This window comes from Salvelinus sp. IW2-2015, unplaced genomic scaffold (genome assembly GCF_002910315.2).
Source record: "Salvelinus sp. IW2-2015 unplaced genomic scaffold, ASM291031v2 Un_scaffold4337, whole genome shotgun sequence".
NCBI classification, from domain to species: Eukaryota; Metazoa; Chordata; class Actinopteri; order Salmoniformes; family Salmonidae; genus Salvelinus; species Salvelinus sp. IW2-2015.
This window is the reverse complement of record NW_019945608.1, coordinates 1-16,174: the sequence shown is the minus strand read 5'-3', so window position 1 is coordinate 16,174 and position 16,174 is coordinate 1. Positions and strand designations below refer to the sequence as shown.

The 16,174-nt window shown below is 41.9% G+C and overlaps 2 protein-coding genes and 2 long non-coding RNA genes across 11 annotated transcripts; 2 read left to right on the top strand and 2 right to left on the bottom strand.

Annotated features, from left to right (window-relative positions):
* Positions 1-1,800: 1,800 nt before the first annotated feature.
* On the top strand, positions 1,801-2,739 carry LOC139026297 (uncharacterized). 7 transcript variants are annotated; one of them, XR_011478063.1, is made up of 3 exons: positions 2,313-2,371; positions 2,405-2,453; positions 2,630-2,739. It is a non-coding gene; the product is annotated as an uncharacterized lncRNA (long non-coding RNA). The 7 variants fall into 7 exon arrangements; XR_011478067.1 differs by having other exon boundaries at positions 2,315-2,371; positions 2,405-2,434; XR_011478068.1 differs by lacking the exons at positions 2,313-2,371; positions 2,405-2,453 and adding an exon at positions 1,801-1,852.
* Positions 2,740-2,785: 46 nt separating this feature from the next.
* Positions 2,786-3,549, top strand: LOC139026298 (uncharacterized). 2 transcript variants are annotated; one of them, XR_011478070.1, is made up of 3 exons: positions 2,787-2,800; positions 3,204-3,227; positions 3,501-3,549. It is a non-coding gene; the product is annotated as an uncharacterized lncRNA (long non-coding RNA). The 2 variants fall into 2 exon arrangements; XR_011478071.1 differs by lacking the exon at positions 3,204-3,227 and having other exon boundaries at positions 2,786-2,800; positions 3,496-3,549.
* LOC112077150 (H-2 class II histocompatibility antigen, I-E beta chain) lies at positions 3,512-10,243 on the bottom strand. Its single transcript, XM_024143729.2, has 6 exons — positions 9,989-10,243; positions 9,192-9,461; positions 5,112-5,393; positions 4,586-4,699; positions 4,322-4,342; positions 3,512-4,217 (listed from the first exon to the last, which is right to left on the bottom strand). Exons 1-5 carry the CDS (start codon positions 10,050-10,052, stop codon positions 4,332-4,334), a joined length of 741 nt encoding a protein of 246 aa, XP_023999497.2. The 5' UTR covers positions 10,053-10,243; the 3' UTR covers positions 3,512-4,217; positions 4,322-4,331.
* Positions 10,244-12,188: 1,945 nt separating this feature from the next.
* Positions 12,189-14,594, bottom strand: LOC112077149 (H-2 class II histocompatibility antigen, A-U alpha chain). Its single transcript, XM_024143728.2, is given in 5 exon segments — positions 12,189-12,748; positions 12,750-12,774; positions 13,109-13,390; positions 13,673-13,918; positions 14,463-14,594. Coding segments are annotated over 5 exon segments (762 nt in total). The 5' UTR covers positions 14,542-14,594; the 3' UTR covers positions 12,189-12,618.
* Positions 14,595-16,174: the final 1,580 nt, after the last annotated feature.

Sequence of the window (16,174 nt, the reverse complement as noted above, 5' to 3'; positions counted from 1 at the left end):
CAGATAGGGCCTGACCTGTACAGGTGTGCAGACAAATATAGCAGAGGTAGTTAACTGAATTATGCCTTTAAAAAGACGAGTAAACAACTTGTCTGAGACCTGTAAACCAACATACCTAGTCTGGTACACAAACACAGCTTCAGTAGTCCTAGAGGTACAGTATGGCAGCAATACTCATAGTTTACAGGATGAGACAGAACAGCTGAATGTATTAGGGTATACCATGGAGAGTACTGAGTATAAGATCATACACTACTACACTACTACACTATTACACTACTACGTTACTACACTACTACACTACTACACTACTACACTACTACACTACTACACTACTACGTTACTACACTACTACACTACTACACTACTACACTACTACACTACTACATAGCCATACAGAGTGTATACAGTATGTAGTATTAAAATGATCAGAATGGATATAGTAAAGCAGCATGTACATAGCAGTTTCTGGGTACTGTGGCCCTCATACCTCTCTCTGTGTAATATGTAAAGATACAGAGAGCTGTAACCCAGGGTTTCCAGGACATTCTCACTAGCCTGTAGCTCAAGACTTGCCATTCGTGCCTAGAAACAAACATTTGAAAGCCTTTAGATGGGTCACACCATTAGATTGTGGTCAGTCTCTCTGCAGACTCAGGGCTGATGGCTCTGACCCTGTGTTGGACAGAGCAGGTTAAACCCATTCAGCCCTGACAGCGTTCTCTAGGACTGGTCTTGTCTAGACAATAACATGTCCGGTTCCTCAAACAGAAACACAATATACAGAGGTATGCACAGTATGTATACAGTTGACATGCAATATACTGTACCTGCCAATAACGTGTGCTCAAAAGCATGTCAGACGTTAAAATGCCAACAATAACTAGATTAGCATATTATTATAAATGTAGCCTAGTCGTGAAGAGCATAAGTTTATGGGAAATGCAACTGATAAATGTAATACATAATGCCTGATAGCATAGCCTTTGTACTGTGTTCATGACATCACCCTGGTTCCTGTGGTCGTATGTGATACCCTATCAGAAGGCAGCTGAAGTAATGACCACATCCTTTAAATCTTGATCCTGTCAGATTTACAGGAGATCCTAGGTAGGAGGAGATAGGGATCGATTTAGGATTCAGGACAGGAACGTCACACCAACCACAGGGAAGTGACAGATACACAACTTGTTCAGGGCCACCGTCATTTTACCTCAGATACCAAGAAGACATCAAACCCAACCCTAGTAAACAGACACTGCATCATGACATGTTTAATGGTTTATTGAAAAGCTTGTACCAAATCAAAGGAATGTCTAAAATATGTCCCAGTTATATAGAAGACAAGACACCACAACCATGACTGAGCAGAAAATGAAGGGCGCTGAAATCAATCATATAAAACCTTATCAATGAGAGGTTACTTTCCAGGGGAGTGATGTCAGTACAGGGGAGTGATGTCAGTACAGGGGAGTGATGTCAGTACAGGGGAGTGATGTCAGTACAGGGGAGTGATGTCAGTAGCAGGGGTGTTTGAGAGGTATCAGGGGGAATGTTGATAGATTTCAGATACAGGGGAGTGATGTCATACAGGGGTGTGGATGTGATCAGTACAGGGGAGTGCTCTAGTCAAGGAGTTGTCTGTACAGGGGAAGTGATGTCAGTACAGGTGGGTAATGATGTACAGTACAGGGGTGTGATGTCAGTACAGGGGAAGTGATGTCAGTACAGGGGAGTGATGTCAGTACAGGGAGAATGAGTTAGTCACAGATAGACAGTGGGGAGTGATGTCAGTACAGGGGAGTGATGTCAGTACAGGGAGTGTGATGTCAGTACAAGGGGAGTGATGTCAGTACAGGGTGTGATGTCAGTACAGGGGTGTGATGTCCAAGTAGCAGGGAGTGGACTGTCAAGTACAGGGGAGTGATGTCAGTACAGGGGGAGTGATGTAAGTACAGGGGAGTGAGTTTGTCAGTACAGGGGTGTATGTCAGTACAGGGGAGTGATGTCAGTAACAGGGGACGCTGATGTCAGTACAGGGGTGATGTCAGTACAGGGGTGACTTCGTAAGTTACAGGGGGTGGATGTGCAGTACAGGGGAGTGATGTCAGTTCAGGGGAAGTGATGTCAGTAAGGGGAGTGATGTCAGTACAGGGGAGTGATGATCGTACAGGGGAGTGATGTCAGTACAGGGGAGTGATGTCAGTACAGGGGAGTGATGTCAGTACAGGGGGTGATGTCAGTACAGGTATGTCAGTACAGCGGGTGATGTCAGTACAGGGGAGTGATGTCAGACAGGGGTATTCAGTACAGGGATGATGTCAGTACAGGGGAGTGATGTCAGTACAGGGGAGTGATGTCAGTACAGGGGGTGATGTCAGTACAGGGGGTGATGTCAGTACAGGGGTGTGATGTCAGTAGGGGAGTGATGTCAGTACAGGGGTGTGATGTCAGTACAGGGAGTTGTGTCAGTACAGGGGAGTGATGTTAGTACAGGGGGTGATGTCAGTACAGGGGAGTGATGTCAGTACAGGGGAGTGATGTCAGTACAGGGAGGGGATGTCAGTACAGGGGGTGATGTCAGTACAGGGGGAGTGATGTCAGAGTACAGGGGAGTTGGGATAGTCAGTAACAGGGGTGTGATGTCAGTACAGGGGGTGATGTCAGTACAGGGGGGTGATGTCAGTACAGGGGAGTGATGTCAGTACAGGGGAGTGATGTCAGTACAGGGGAGTGATGTCAGTACAGGGAGTGATGTCAGTAACAGGGGTGTGATGTCTACGTAAGGGGGGTGATGTCAGTACAGGGGGTGATGTAGTACAGTGGGGGTGTGTCAGTAGGGAGTGATGTCAGTACAGGGGAGTGATGTCAGTAACAGTCAGGGAGTGCATGTCAGTACAAGGGGAAGTGATGTCAGTAGCAGGGTGATGTGTGGTGATGTCAGTAGGGAACAGTAGGGGGTTGTCGTAGGATATGTCATGCAGGTGATTAATACAGTGATGTGAGTCAGTAGGGATAGCAGTAGGAGACAGGTAGTGGGATGTCTATGTGTGATTCAGTCTGGTGTATAAATGTGGTCAGTAGGTGTGAAAAAAATGTCAGTAAACAATGGATATAAACATATAAAAAGGGAAAACGGGGTGAATGTCAGTAACGGGGTGTGATGCGTCAGAGTACAGGGGGAGTGATAAGGGTGGTGTCAGTAACAGGGGGGTGATGTCAGTAGTGTCAGTGGGAGTGATGTCAGCGGAGTGATGCGTAGCAGGGGATCAGACAGATGATGTCAGTACAGGGGTGTGATGTCAGATAGACAGGGTGTACGTGATGGCAGTTATTACAGGGGGTGTGTAGTAGGGTGTCTAGTACATGGGGAGTGATGTCAGAATGGAGCATCAGGGGAGTGATTATACGCTGAGCAGTACCATAAGCGGATGATGTAGGGGTGTGTTCAGACGGAATGTCAGTACAGGGGTTGATGTATTACAGGTGAGTCAGTACAGGGGTGGTGATGTCAGTACAGGGGAGTGATGTCAGAACAGGGGTGTGATGTCAGTACAGGGGAGTGATGTCAGTACAGGGGTGTGATGTCAGTACAGGGAGTGATGTCAGTACAGGGGTGTGATGTCAGTACAGGGAGTGATGTCAGTACAGGGGTGTGATGTCAGTACAGGGGTGTGATGTCAGTACAGGGGGACATTTAAAGTCTAAAACATGAAGAAATTAAAACAGACTGAACTTATTTTCTATTCTCATTAACCAGCATCTCTTAAAACGTCAGTGTTACCACACATAATATTTTAACCATTTACTGAACATATTCCTTTGAGAACAAGTGTGTTATTTGTTAGTGAAAAAGACATAACATTACAGCTGGGTAAAGAACCCCCAGTACAGTGGACTGGTGTATAAGCTGCCCACTCATAATAACATGTGTTATAGCAGGTCAGTTAAAGCAGCTCTACCACATCTAATAGGTTAATAAACAACTGATTCTCAGTACTAACTGTCTTATTACTATCAAGCCTAAAGTTGTTAATTGATTAATAATGAAAGGTGTAAGGATAATATGTTACCAACAATATGCTTCATTAGGAAAGTATAGATTCATGTTCAGTTAAACACTCCAGCAGTAATGTCCTTTCAGGAACACTGATTCATAACAAGAACATCTCATTAGGATCCATTTCTGCAGCAGATACAGCAATGTGCCTTCAAACCTGAAAATATAGTAAACAGGTATAGTAGTGAGACATCAAATGACTATAATGACATCTCTAACATGAGCCATTGTAACTGGTAATTCATCAGAATAGAGTCTCACCTTATTGCTACTAGAGCACCCCTGTTATAGAAGAGAGACAGAGAAATAGAGAGAGAAATAGAGCGAGAGAGACAGAGAGAGAGAGAGAATATGAATCATTAAAACATTCGCATGTTGATGAACACAATCCCATAAGCTGTTCTATTCTCTATTACATCAAGTTTTCATCATTCCTTCCATGTGCTGTATAACACTACTGTCCTATTATAAAGCCCTATGTCCTCTCTAGAGTGTATATATCTATGTTTTCTCTGATGACCTCACCAGAAGACTTCTTCTTGTAGTAGATCAGTCCTGCTAATGCTAAGACGGCTCCCAGCACCAGACCAGACGCCCCGATCGCGATCTTATTCCTCTCAGCCTCAGGCAGGGACGGGTCTGTCAGAGAGAAAGGATCATTTCATCAATATTACTGTGATTCAATAACACTATTTATTATTTAATACACATCACAAACAGCATACTCTGTGTACCACCCTTACCTCACACTCCCTTACCCCACTCACATACCCTTACCCCACTCTCACACTACCTTTCTCATGCCATTACCCCACTCACACCTTTACCCCACTCACACCTTTACCCCACTCACACCCCTTTACCCCACTCACACCCCTTTACCCAACTTATATCCCATTACCCCACTCACACCTTTACCCCACTCACACCCCTTTACCCCACTCACACCCCTTTACCCAACTTATATCCCATTACCCCACTCTCACACCATTACTCCACTCACACCCCATTATCCCACACTATCAATCTTACCCAACTCATATCCCCTTACCCCAGTGATACATCATGGGCTCAGTGAGGCTGATGTGCTCCACCATACAGGAGATCTTCTCTCCAGACTTGGGTGTGTACTCCAGGTGGGAGTGGATCTGGTAGTACCAGTCCCCGTTAGCCAGCTCCTCAGTGGAGGTCACATCAGACTTCACCTCATGTCCGTCCCTCAGCCAGGTCACTCTGATTGGTTTGGGGTAGAAGTCATAGGCGCTGCACATCAGCATGGCAGGGTGTCTGCCACTAGAGGGAGTCACTGAGCTCAGTCTGACATGGGGCTCAACTAATGGAGGAAACAAAACACTTGTCACCATAGTTCACTATGTATGATGGGATGCATAACATATAGTCCATAGTTCTGATATCATTGAACCATCGCTGTACTTTATAAATTACACTTCATTAGAGAGATGAGCTGGAATGTACATACAGGAGATGATTAGGACTGAACTGTTGATACATAGCTGACTAGTCATACTGTAATGTCACTACATAGCTGACTAGTCATACTGTAATGTCACTACATAGCTGACTAGTCATACTGTAATGTCACTAGATAGCTGACTAGTTCATTACTGTAATCTCACTACATAGCCTGACTAGTCATACTGTAATGCACACATAGACTGCATCTATGATTCATACATCTGTAGACAGAATGTTCACTACATAGCTGACTAGTCATCTGTAATGTCACTACATAGCTGACTAGTCATTACTGTAATGTCACTACATTAGCGTGACTAGTCATAGTGCTTAATGTCACTAGATGCACTACATAGTAGTCCTGACTAGTCATACTGTAATGTCACTACATAGCGACTAGTCATACTGTAATGTCACTACGATAGCTGACATCAGTACTGCTAATGTCACTTACATAGCTACTAGTCATACTGTAATGTCACTACATAGCGGACGCACTAATCATACTGTAATGTCACTACAAGCCTGACTAGTCATACTTAGCTGTCACTACATAGCTGACACTAAGTCATCTCGTAATTCACTACATAGCTGACTAGTCATACTGTAATGTCACTACATAGCTGACTAGTCATACTGTTAATGTCACTACATAGCTGACTAGTCATACTGTAATGTCACTACATAGCTGACTAGTCATACTGCTAATGCACTACATAGCTGACTATCATTACTGTAATGTCACTACATAGCCTGCACTAGTCATACTGTTAATGTCACTACATAGCTGACTAGTCATACTGTAATGTCAACTACATACTGGACTAGATACATACTGTAATGTCACTAACATAGACTGACTAGTCATACTGTAATGGTCACTAGATAGCTGACTATCACTTAATTCACTACTAGCTACTAGTCATACTGTAATGTCACTCACATAAGCTGACTAGTCATACAGTAATGTCACTACATAGCTGACTAGTCATACTGTAATGTCACTACATAGCTGACTAGTCATACTGTAATGTCACTACATAGCTGACTAGTCATAGTGTAATTCACTACATAGCTGACTAGCGTCATACTGTAATGTCACTACATAGCTGACTAGTCATACTGTAATGTCACTAGATAGCTGACTAGTCATACTGTAATGTCACTACATAGCCTGACTAGTCATACTGTAATTTCACTACATAGCTGAGTAAATCATACTGTAATGTCACTACATAGCTGATAGCACGTAGTCTACAACTGACTAGTAGTTAATGTCACTACATAGCTGACTAGTCATACTGTAATGTCACTACATAGCTGACTAGTCATACTAATGTCACTACACTGACATAACTAGTCACTACATAGCTGACTAGTCATACTGTAATGTCACTACATAGCTGACTAGTCATACTGTAATGTCCACTACATAGCTGACTAGTTCATACTGTAATGTCACTACATAGCTGACTAGTCATACTGTAATGTCACTACATAGCTGACTAGTCATACTGTAATGTCACTACATAGCTGACTAGTCATACTGTAATTCACTACATAGCTGACTAGGTCATTACTGTAATGTCACTACATAGCTGACTAGTCATACTTAATCACTACATAGCTGACTGAGTCATACTGTAATGTCACTACATAGCTGACTAGTCATACTTAATGTCACTACATAGCTGACTAGTCATACTGTTAATGTCACTACATAGCTGACTAGTCATTACGTAATGTCCACTACATAGCTGACTAGTCATACTGTAATGTCACTTACATAGCTGACTAGTCATACTGTAATGTCCACTACGATAGCTGACTAGATCATACTGTAATGTCACTAACATAGCTGACTAGTCATACTGTAATGTCACTACATAGCCTGACTAGTCATACTGTAATGTCACTACATAGCTGACTAGTCATACTGTAATGTCACTACATAGCTGACTAGTCATACTGTAATGTCACTACATAGCTGACTAGTCATACTGTAATGTCACACATAGCTGACTATCATACTGTAATGTCACTACATAGCTGACTAGTCATATACTGTAATTCACTACATAGCTGAACTATCATACTGTAACTTCACTACATAGCTGACTAGTCATACTGTAATGTCACTACATAGCTGACTAGTCATACTGTAATGTCACTAGATAGCTGACTAGTCATACCTGTAATGTCACTACATAGCTGACTAGTCATACTGTAATGTCACAACATAGCTGACTAGTCATACTGCTAATGTCACTACATAGCTGACTACATCATACTTAATGTCACTACATAGCTGACTAGTCATAACCTGTAATTCATACATACTGACTAGTCATACTTAAGTCACTACATAAGCTGACTAGTCATACTGTAATGTCACTACATAGCTGGACTAGTCATACTGTAATGTCACTACATAAGCTGACTAGTCATACATGTAAAAATTGGTCACTACATAGCTGACTAGTCATACTGTAATGTCACTACATAGCTGACTGTTCATACTGAAATGTCACTACATGATGCCTAGCACTAGTCATACTGTAATGTCGACTACATAGCTGACAAGGTCATACTGTAATGTCTCACTACATAGCTGACTAGTCATACTGTAATGTCACTACCTACTACTAGTGACTAAGCTGCTTAATACCTGTAATGTCACTACATAGCTGACTAGTCATACTGTAATGTCACTACATAGCTGACTAGTCATACTGTAATGTCACTACATAGCTGACTAGTCATACTGTAAATTGCACTACATAGCTGACTAGTCATACTGTAATGTCACTACATAGCCTGACTAGTCATACTGTAATGTCACTACATAGCTGACTAGTCATATCGTAATGTCACTACATAGCTGACTAGTCATACTGTAAGTCACTACATAGCTGACTATCATACTGTAATGTCACCTAGCATATGCTTACTAGTCATACTGTAATGTCACATACATAGCTGCACTAGTCATTACTGTAATGTCAACTACATAGCTGACTAGTCATACTGTAATGTCACTACATAGCTGACTAGTCATACTGTAATGTCACTACATAGCTGACTAGTCATACTGTAATGTCACTACATAGCTGACAGTCATACTGTAATGTCACTACATAGCTGACTTAGTCCATACTGTAATGTCACTACATAGCTGACTAGTCATACCTTAATGTCACTACATAGCTGACTAGTCATACTGTAAATGTCACTACAATACCTGGACTAAGTCATACTGTCAAGTCACTACATAGCTGACTAGTCATACTGTAATGTCACTACATAGCTGACTAGTCATACTGTAATGTCACTACATAGCTGACTAGTCATACTGAAATGTTGTCTATTAATATTCTGTTTGTTTTCAGATTTAACTCAGTCACCAGATCTCAGTGTTTAAATATAGTTGCAGCTATAAAACTATTCAAGAAAAAACACTTCATCCAAGTTAGATAACAATCCTGTTTTAATTAGGATTTTACCTTTAGTCTAGATATCTTTATTAATCCCTGGATCTCTACTATTATCTTCATCAGACAGATCTCTACATAACATTTATCCTGAATAAAATAAAGTCATGGTCTTGACTTGCTCAGTCAGAGGCCTGTAAGTGTTGCTACGGAGCCCTGCTCACCTGTCTTATCCAGTATGGCGCTGTAGTGGATATCAGCGTTATGCTTACAGAAACGCTCCAGCTCCCCTAGCTCTCGAACCAGCTCAGAACCTTTGTTCCATGTTTTTGCATTGTACACACCATGCTCAGTGTATCCAACATACTTCCCCACAGTGCTGTTGAATCTGACATATTCAGCCTTATTGAAAACATAAGAGTCTATAAACTCTGCACCATGCAGGTCCTTTGAGGAGTATCGACACTGTCTCACAACCTGATAAAAATATCCATCTGAAAGGAAAACATAAATACAGGTCATTGTTTTGTCAGATTAAAAGACACAATCAATATTCCATATAGTTATAATTACTATGATGTTGAATGCAGTATTCTGCCAAATGTATTAACTTTTTATTTTCATGTCACTCTTCTATACTCATTTAAATATGGTATATTTTTATCCGACCATGTTGTATACGTATTCTACTATACAATGTTAGACAATATAGTTAAATATGCAGATTATTCATTCAGTGTAACTACGTGAAGGTTAAACAGAAACTTAATATGAGGATGACAAATAGACTGCTTTACACTTAATGCAGGTATTACCATCACCCAGACTACACTGTCAGAGTGAAGAGAACAACTTCTGGGTGCTGAAGATTATGCAAATGATTGAATATTGCAGAATTACTCATAATATCAGTCCTTCAGGTAATGTTGAACATATACAAATAATAACAACAACAACAATAATAATAACAACAACTCCATTCCAATCGTGATCAACAAACTTTTCTTTGTTCTCAATTTACCTGTTCCAGAGAATATGGACAAAAACAGAGTCAGGCAAATGTAGAAGTCAAGTGGCATCGACATGTTCCTCTGCTGAGTGTGATCGTCAACTAAAGAGAGCAGCTCAGTGGGAAATGAATTAACTGTTGAGGAAATGGGCCAGTCCTCTGCTGCAGACACACAGCGTCACGTGTTACCAGGCAGACCCTACAAGACGACCTGAAATTAAAAAGTTCCTGTCCCTAGGAAGATGTTGTAGTATTATCTAGCTAAATTGTATTTGTATACATTGTATCAAACTGTTCAATATCAATAGGATAAGAGTCCAAATAACCTGACAAAATTAAAAACACTTTTAATGAAACAATATATTGGGAGGACCTCTACACTGGCCGCTCCAGAAGGGAAGGACGGCTCAACCTGTTGTATTGTTAGTTAAGGGCTTGTCAGTAAACATTTCACAGAGGGCTCAACCTGTTGTATTGTTAGTTAATAAACTTTTGTCAATAGGGGGAGCTGTTAGCACTATTTTTTTCTTGACCTTTCCAAATTAAACTGCCTCGTACTCAATTCTTGCTCGTACAATATGCATATTATTATTACTATTGGATAGAAAACACTCTCTAGTTTCTAAAACCGTTTGAATTATGTCTGTGGGTGAACCAGAACTCTTCTGGCAGCGAAATCCATGACAGGAACGCGAAGGTCTGAAAACGAAGCCTCTGTTCTGAGATAGTTTTAAAGCCCTGTATTGTGTCATATGGGTCACATGAACTGCACCCGCCTTCCCCTGGAGGTCAGTAACCAATGAGAAGTGGAATGGGTCTCTTAGTCATTCTCAGAGTTTATAAATGGCCAAGGAGCGAGGGGACTCTCTTTTCGACGTTCGCCTTTACGCAAAGCAGGACCTCAGCATGGCATTTTGGGACGCTCAGTTATCGACCTTAAATATATCCGTCTTTAATTTAATTCGATATAGGTGTAGAACATCATAACGAAGTTTAATTTTAAACCGAGTGTATTCAGTTTACTGCGAGTATATTTGCTATTTTCGGAATTTCCTTAGAATTACGTTCTGGGGATTTGGGCATGCTGTGGCCACATAGCTACTGTTAGCCCAATGCTCTAACCACTAGGCACCTTGACTGGTTACTGGCCAATGCTGCTAACCACTAGATACCTGCTGGTTACTGGCCCACATGCTCTGCCACTAGGCTACCTGCTGGTTACTGGCCCAATGCTCTAACCACCAGGCCCTAGCTGCTGGTTACTGGCCCAATGCCTCTAAGCCACTAGGCTACCTGCTGGTTACTGGCCCAATGCTCTGACCACTAGGCTACCTGCTGGTTACTGGCCCAATGCTCTAACCACCAGGCTACCTGCTGGTTACTGGCCCAATGCTCTAACCACTAGGCTATACTGCTGGGTACTGGCCCAATGCTCTAACCACAGGCCTACCTGTTGGTTACTGGCCCAACGCTCTAACCACTAGGCTACCTGCTGGTTACTATCCAGCGCTCTAACCCACTAGGCTACCTGCCTCTAACCACTAGGCTACCTGCTGGTTACTGGCCCAACGCTCTAACCACTAGGCTAACCTGCTGGTGTACTGGCCCAACGCTTAACCACTAGGCTACCTGCCGCGCCCAATATGTGGCAGATGACAGAAGTTTCATTCAGGCCATAATGCTAGTTTATTTATTCCAAACTGTTGCGGAGTATGTTTTCTGTAAACTACATCCAATGGAGCTCAATGTAATGGTGCTGTGGCACACCCATATGTGGGAGGGGTCACATGTGGCAGTGGAACCAGGAAGACACAGACCAGGGGTTTGTCACGTGTGACAGTGGAACCAGAAGACACAGACCAGGGGTTTTCACGTGTGACAGTGGAAACCAGAAGGACAAGACCAGGGTTTGTCACGTGTGACAGTGGAACCAGGAAGACACAGACCAGGGGGTTTCAGGGCTAATAAGCTTTAATAAACATGTCATGTTAAAAAGGGAAAAATGAAACACAAACACCAACTAGAACTCCAATCTGGACGTACACTCGTACCCCCGGCATACATAATTTGGGGGAGCTAATCCCTAGTTTACCTCCCTCTGGCTTCTTCATTAGGGAGGCCAGGTGGGTCCTTTCTTTCAGCAGTTTGGTAACACATACCACAACCCTAAGCACTCAATGATGCCTGTAATTAGTGATGACTGACAACCAAGAAAGCATAATCAAAAATGATTTATTTAGCTAGGGTCTTAGCACCATGACTACGGAGACCCGAGGATCAACAGTAACACATGAAATCTCCCCTCCTTTTTATCCCCGTTGGGGGATTGCATTTACAGTTTATGTAATTATATCATACTCTATGGTATTATGTCAACTTATGATAGTAAAATAATAATATTCAGACTGCTGAAATGTTTACTATATCGACTATTTGTTATGCTCTACCTTTGGGCCCAAGGGGGATACATCTCCAGTACACGTGTTTATTTCATGTATCATAACTCCTACTGAAACTAAATTATCTGCACAGTTTAGCCTCACGTTCCGAAGGAGGCTAAAAAAAGCCTCTTTGCCATCTACAGTCTAGTATACGTTTTAACAATACAAAGATACTTTAAATGATGGCTAAGTCCTCTATATTTATACAGATTGCCATGACGCTCTGACAGCTGTAGTCCCAGTTACACGGTTCCCTTTGATGAGGAAGAATGTTCCGGTAGCCACTCCCAGCAGCCCCAGAGTCAGACCCACTCCACAGAACACCGCAGACCACACTGGGGCTGGCTCCCTCAGGTTCTGTGGACGGACACACACACACACACACCACACACACACACACACACACAAAACACACACCACACACACACCACAACACACACACACCACACACACACACCACACACAACACACACAACACACACACACACACACACACACACACACACACACACACACACACACCACACACACACACAGACACACACAGAGGAATAACATCAAGTGATGAACTGTTGGTAATTTTATCAATTGCAGAGTAAATGGCTGAAACAACGGATTTGTGACACTTAAATATTCAGAAGAAGTAAAAAGTAATGCAGGTTAATTGTAATGTAATTGCATGGATTCTCACCCCAGATCCGTGTCAGGGGCTCAGTAAGGCCCTTGTGCTCCACAGTACAGCCATAGATGTCTTCCTCCTCTGGGGTGAAGGTCAGGCTGGAGAACTGGTTGAGGGTGAAATCAGTGTTGGGGTAGGGGGTGCTGGTACGCACTCCCTCGGTCACATTCTGATTGTTCCTGGTCCACCTGACTCTGACCGGTGCAGGGTGGAACCCACTGACGTGGCAGATGAGAGTGTTCTCCACCCCCAGCTCCACATCATCCCTGGGGTAGATGCTGCTGTGAGGAGGGTCTGTGGGAACATATTTAATATCACATTCATTCTTCCTTGTTATGTTGTCATTGCTTTGGGCTAAAACAATGTTACATCTGCCATTAGGTCACATGATGTTAGTCTATCCGTGTAGTGGAGCATTGATCAGGCTTGTTGTAGTAATACTAAAAGGCTGTAACACTGATCATATGAGGAGCTCCATCCACAGATGATACAACATGTGAGAGGTTACAGTGAGGTGACTATTTTACTACATTAATCCTATTGATTCATTCACTCTAGATTACTTCTCTCTCTTACCTATTGTCTCTGGTGGGTTCTTGTAAGCTTTTATAGATGTGGCCAGGTTTGCTTTGCATGCCCCCTGATTACCTACAGCCTGTTCATAAGCTCCAGGGTAGGTAAATGGATCTGCAAACGGAGGCAGTGGCATCACTACCTCCCCTTTCTTGAAGTCTGCGTACAACAGCTCTTCACCATCCAGTCCATACATATCCACTCCATCTGAATCACTGCATCCAGCAATATATAAATCAATATGCAGAACTGAGAAAAGAACCCAAATGAAACCCTGTTAGTACATTACATCTGGAAGCTCATCGTTGTGATGTTCAGCCACAAACACATTATTTAATGACATATTACTACATATTACTACATATTACTACATATTACTACATATTACTACATATTACTACATATTACTACATATTACGACCCTGCTTTACCAACATGAACACACATCCTTTTAACCCTTCCATGTTTGAATTAGTGACAAAATCATGTGGTAATACTGTATTTGTATAGACCCCTACAGGTGGTTAAACATGTTCAACTAACTATCAAGACACAGTTAACTATCCACTAACTAACCCTAACCTCTGTAACCCAAACACCATCCCCTGTCCCTGGTCTAACCCTATCCTGTAACAAGCTGTTGCATCAATAGACCCTAACCAAGGAGCTTCACTAATGTGTTAATTTCAGTCACACAGTGGTCAATATAATCCATTTTAAACATTAGAAGCTCTTGAAAGTAAGGTTTTGGTTATATAATATTTCACTCATCAACTGAATACTATTTACTTACGTTTGTCTTCTGCATAGACCTGACAGCAGAGGATGAGGACAATCACAGAGGTCTTCATGTTCAGACAACAGAGAGACATACAGGAGGACTATACTGTACAGGCAGTTAGTTACCTTCTGACTGGTGTGAACCTTCACTGGAGGGAATCAACTTTTTCTCTAAGTGCAGCAGCTTCCTGAACAATATGACCAATCAGGTCACTTGTTTCATCCTTACTCAGCTGTAACTAGGTAGACACCTTCACCCACATTTCTGTTTAGGCTTTGAGAACCTACCCAGATTAAGTACACACAGATATATACTGTATAATGTTTGAGATTGATTGTAAATCAAATAAATGACATGTAGTATACTGTAGTTCACTGAACCACATTTCTCTATAACATTTCACCCCCTTTGACCTCCTCATCTCCCATAACAACCCGTTAAGGAACTCTATGCTTAGGGTCACAGCACCAGTGAGACTGACCCAGTATCACACCTGGTTGGCTGAGACCTGACGACTTGGCTCCTAAAGCTAATGCAGTCTACCTCAGCAGGTTAACATGGTATTGAGACGTGCAGATAACATGACAGGTACTGACAGTCAGTTGTAAATATATGTAGAGCATCCAGCACATTTTACAGGTGCATGCTGGGTACATGACAGTATATTATCACTTGACAGAAAATATAACACTCCCAAACTGTTAAAGCCACCCAAAGACTTTGGGACTATCTTTACAGTGAATCCCTGTGAGTGTTGAACGGCTCAGACCACAGAGGGAAACAACCTGCTGAACACACTCTCACAGCTTACCATATTTGCTGTTGAGTGCTTTATCGCTAATTACTATGAGTGAGACATTTGTGGCACAAGAGAAGGATAGGAAGAAGCTTGTAGTCCTAGTAAAAAAGATTACTGAAAGCTTCTCTGAGTACTGGTAGTAGAAGTAGCTGCATAAAGATATTTACACATCATGATAAAGGACATCATGAACTACTAAGTGGATAGAGAGAGTGCATTAACCATTAAACCATAGAAAGCCAGTTTGTCCCGACAAACCAGTCTAGAAAAGTCCTGAACCATCTGAAGTTCCATTTTATAAATCTGAACCAATAGAAAAATGGAAGGTAGTTTTCTCACCCGTTACTAGGGAGAGATGTGTGTTGTCCCATTGGTGCCCCAGCTGGGACTACACTCAGGTCTCCCTAGTAACTGGTGAGAACGCTTTGATTTGAATGAGACATTTGTGGCACAAGAGAAGGATAGGAAGAAGCTTGTAGTGCTAGTAGACAGACTACTGAAGGTTTCTCTGTGTACTGGTAGTACAAGTAGCTGAACTGTCAATCAAATAACTAGTGTAATAAACACTGACCTTTATAATACTGTTTCTATGTAATATTTACAATATTGGCAACTTTTAGTACAACTTCACCTCAAATGTTACATTATTTTTAATAAAACCATGATAAGACCAAGTGTGTATTTGTGTGCTGTGTGAAGATTATGATTCTGCTTTTTCATGTACTGTTGTTTAATAATGTGTATTTTAATGTGTTTATGGATATGTAGCTTAATGTGTATATTATATTTTTATGTGTATTGTGATGTTAACAGGACTAATCTGGAAATTAGACATTGGTCTCAAAATAAAGGTTGAATAAAAATAAGGAACAACCTCTGAGTGATTAGTGACCTCAGTGTCATGTGCCCCAGCATGAGGAAGCCA